The 2,500-nt window shown below is 49.3% G+C and overlaps 1 protein-coding gene across 1 annotated transcript in view; it reads right to left on the bottom strand.

Moving 5' to 3' along the window:
* The window catches only part of LOC122267025 (galactosylceramide sulfotransferase), a 31,105-nt gene that overhangs the window by 6,256 nt on the left and 22,349 nt on the right, over window positions 1-2,500 (bottom strand). The window contains exons 6-8 of the mRNA XM_086551622.1: window positions 1,605-1,771; window positions 964-1,090; window positions 204-394 (exon numbers count right to left, since the gene is read on the bottom strand). Of these exons, the coding sequence (XP_086407748.1) occupies window positions 204-394; window positions 964-1,090; window positions 1,605-1,771 (485 nt within the window). The remainder of the gene's footprint in view (window positions 1-203; window positions 395-963; window positions 1,091-1,604; window positions 1,772-2,500) is intronic.

Here is a 2,500-nt window from a genome sequence, read left to right as displayed (position 1 = left end):
CCTTCCCCTTCCCCTTCCCCTTCCCCTTCCCCTTCCCCTTCCCCTTCCCCTCTCCATCCCCCTTCCCCTTCCCCTTCCCCTTCCCCTTCCCCTTCCCCTTCCCCTTCCCCTTCCCCTTCCCCTTCCCCTTCCCCTTCCCCTTCTCCCCTTCTCCCCTTCCCCTTCTCCCCCCTCCATTCCCCCCCAATCCCCCCGCGCCTCACCTATCCCTGAAGAAGGAGTAGAACTTGACGTCCATGGAATTGAAGTGCTCCAGCGTGGCGACGGACTGCTCGCTGAGGTAGCTTCGGTAGCGGTCTTTCCTCACGTTCCTCGACATCACCAGGACGTCGTCGTCACTCCAGCAGAGGAGATGTTTCAGGAGGACCAAGGACTCGTCCATGCGCTCGGCCAGCTGCAGAAGGAAGGGGAGGTGCGTCTAGGATGGAGTGGCGATGGAGTGGGGATGAATGGGTATGGATATCGAGAGGGAACTGTTAATACTTTTTTTTTTATTTAATGTCTGTGTCTTGAGTCGTTTTATCTTTAATTTACTACCCAAATCGCATAGTTTCCCCATCCCTAACCCATGCAAAAGAGAGAAGGTTGTACACAGGACGCTTCCTTCCTTGCACACCCAGACGGACGAACACACACACACACACACACACACACACACACACACACACACACACACAAACACACACACACATACACACACACACAGCCAAACACACACATACCTCTCCCCTCACACACATCTACCCTCCCAACTTAACACAAACACCCCAACGCCCATGAAATAAAAACGACGCCACTCCAACACCCACGCCCATTAAAAAAAATCGACGCCCCCTCCAACAAACACGCCCATTCACAAAAAAACGACACCCCCTCGAACACCCACGCCCCTTCATACAAAAAAAAAAACCGACAGCCCTATCGAACACACACGCCCATACACCAAAACCGACGCCCACCAACCATAACCAAATGGAATGTGTGATCGAGGAGCTTGAGGGCCTCCTTCAAAACGGCCTCCTGACGAAGGTCCTGATCATCAAGTCCCATGTCCCACGTCATCTGGTTCCTGCCGAGGCGTCCCATGTACCTGCAAGGAACAAGCAATTGACGATCAGGTTGTGTTGCAGCTGGTAGGATAATATGTTTGAGATTTACGAGAATAATACAAGAAGTAGGAAAAGGTATTTTTAAGAGATGTTTTAATCGTGTCATGTGAGTTATTTGGAGGAATTAGTGATTATAAGGATGGTGATGTTGATATTGTTCTTATTACTATCATTAGAAATGTGATTATCATTATTATCATTATTAACTATTACTATTATCATTATTACTATCACCATTATTACTGCCATCATCAACATTATTATTATTATTAATATTATTATCATTACTATTATTATTACTATAATCATCATTTCCATTGATACTGATATTATTATCATTTTCATTACAATTATAATATAATAATTATTATTATCATTATCACCTTTATCATTATCATCATCATCATTATTATCATCATAAAAAATATATTCATACACATACAAAACCCTTAAAAAAAGAAGTAAAGAACAATAAAATAAAATCCTATTTATTACCTATTATTCAACTTGAATCGAGAAGAGAAGCCGCCCTCCAGTTTCCAAAGCAGGTGATCGAACGTCGCTCCGTAGAACTTGTGCAGATGGTAATAGTGGAACATGGATTCGAACACGGCCGAGGGCTCCCGGACGATCGTGATCCAGACGGAGTCGTCGAAGGTGAGCTGAAAGGGACGAAAAGGGAGGAGGGAGAGGGGATGGGAGGGGTGAAGGATGGGGGGATGGGAGGAAGGGAGGAAAAGGGAGGAAAAGCGGGGAGGGAGAGGGGGAAAAGGGAGGAGGGAGAGGGGGTGGGAGGGAGGTAGGATGGGGAAGGAGGAAGGGGGGAAAAGGGAGGAGGGAGAGGGGGTGGGAGGGGTGAGGAAGGGGGAAGGGAGGGGGGAAGGAGGAAGGGAGGAAGAGGGGGTGGAAGGGAGGAGAGGGGGTGGGAGGAGGAAGGGAGGAAAAGGGGGGAGGGAAAGGGGGTTGGAGGGAGGAAAAGGGGGGAGGAGTGAGAAGGGGGGTGGGAGGGAGGTGGAATGGGGAAGGGATGGGGGAGGAGGGAGAAGGGGTGGGAGGGAGGTAGGATGGGGAAGGAGGAAGGATGGGGAAGGAGGAAGAGGGGATGGAGAGGGTGTGGGAGGGAGGTAGGATGGGGAGGGCGTGAATTGAGGGTTGAAGAAGGGAGGAAGGGGGGAAGAGGAGGAGGAGAGGAAGGAGGGAGGGAGGGAGAGGAGGTATTTGTAGGTTAGTCTTCAAACGGAAATTTCAGAGAAATAGAGAGAGAGAGAGAGAGAGAGAGAGAGAGAGAGAGAGAGAGAGAGAGAGAGAGAGAGAGAGAGAGAGAGAGAGAGAGAGAGAGAGAGAGAGAGAGAGAGAGAGAGAGAACGAGAGCGAAAGAAAGAGCCAGCCAG

Source organism: Penaeus japonicus, unplaced genomic scaffold (assembly GCF_977035675.1).
Source record: "Penaeus japonicus unplaced genomic scaffold, GWHDUDI00000001_assembly GWHDUDI00000025, whole genome shotgun sequence".
Classification (NCBI taxonomy): Eukaryota; Metazoa; Arthropoda; class Malacostraca; order Decapoda; family Penaeidae; genus Penaeus; species Penaeus japonicus.
The sequence above is the reverse complement of the archived record's forward strand: the minus strand, read 5'-3'. Positions and strand labels throughout refer to the sequence as shown.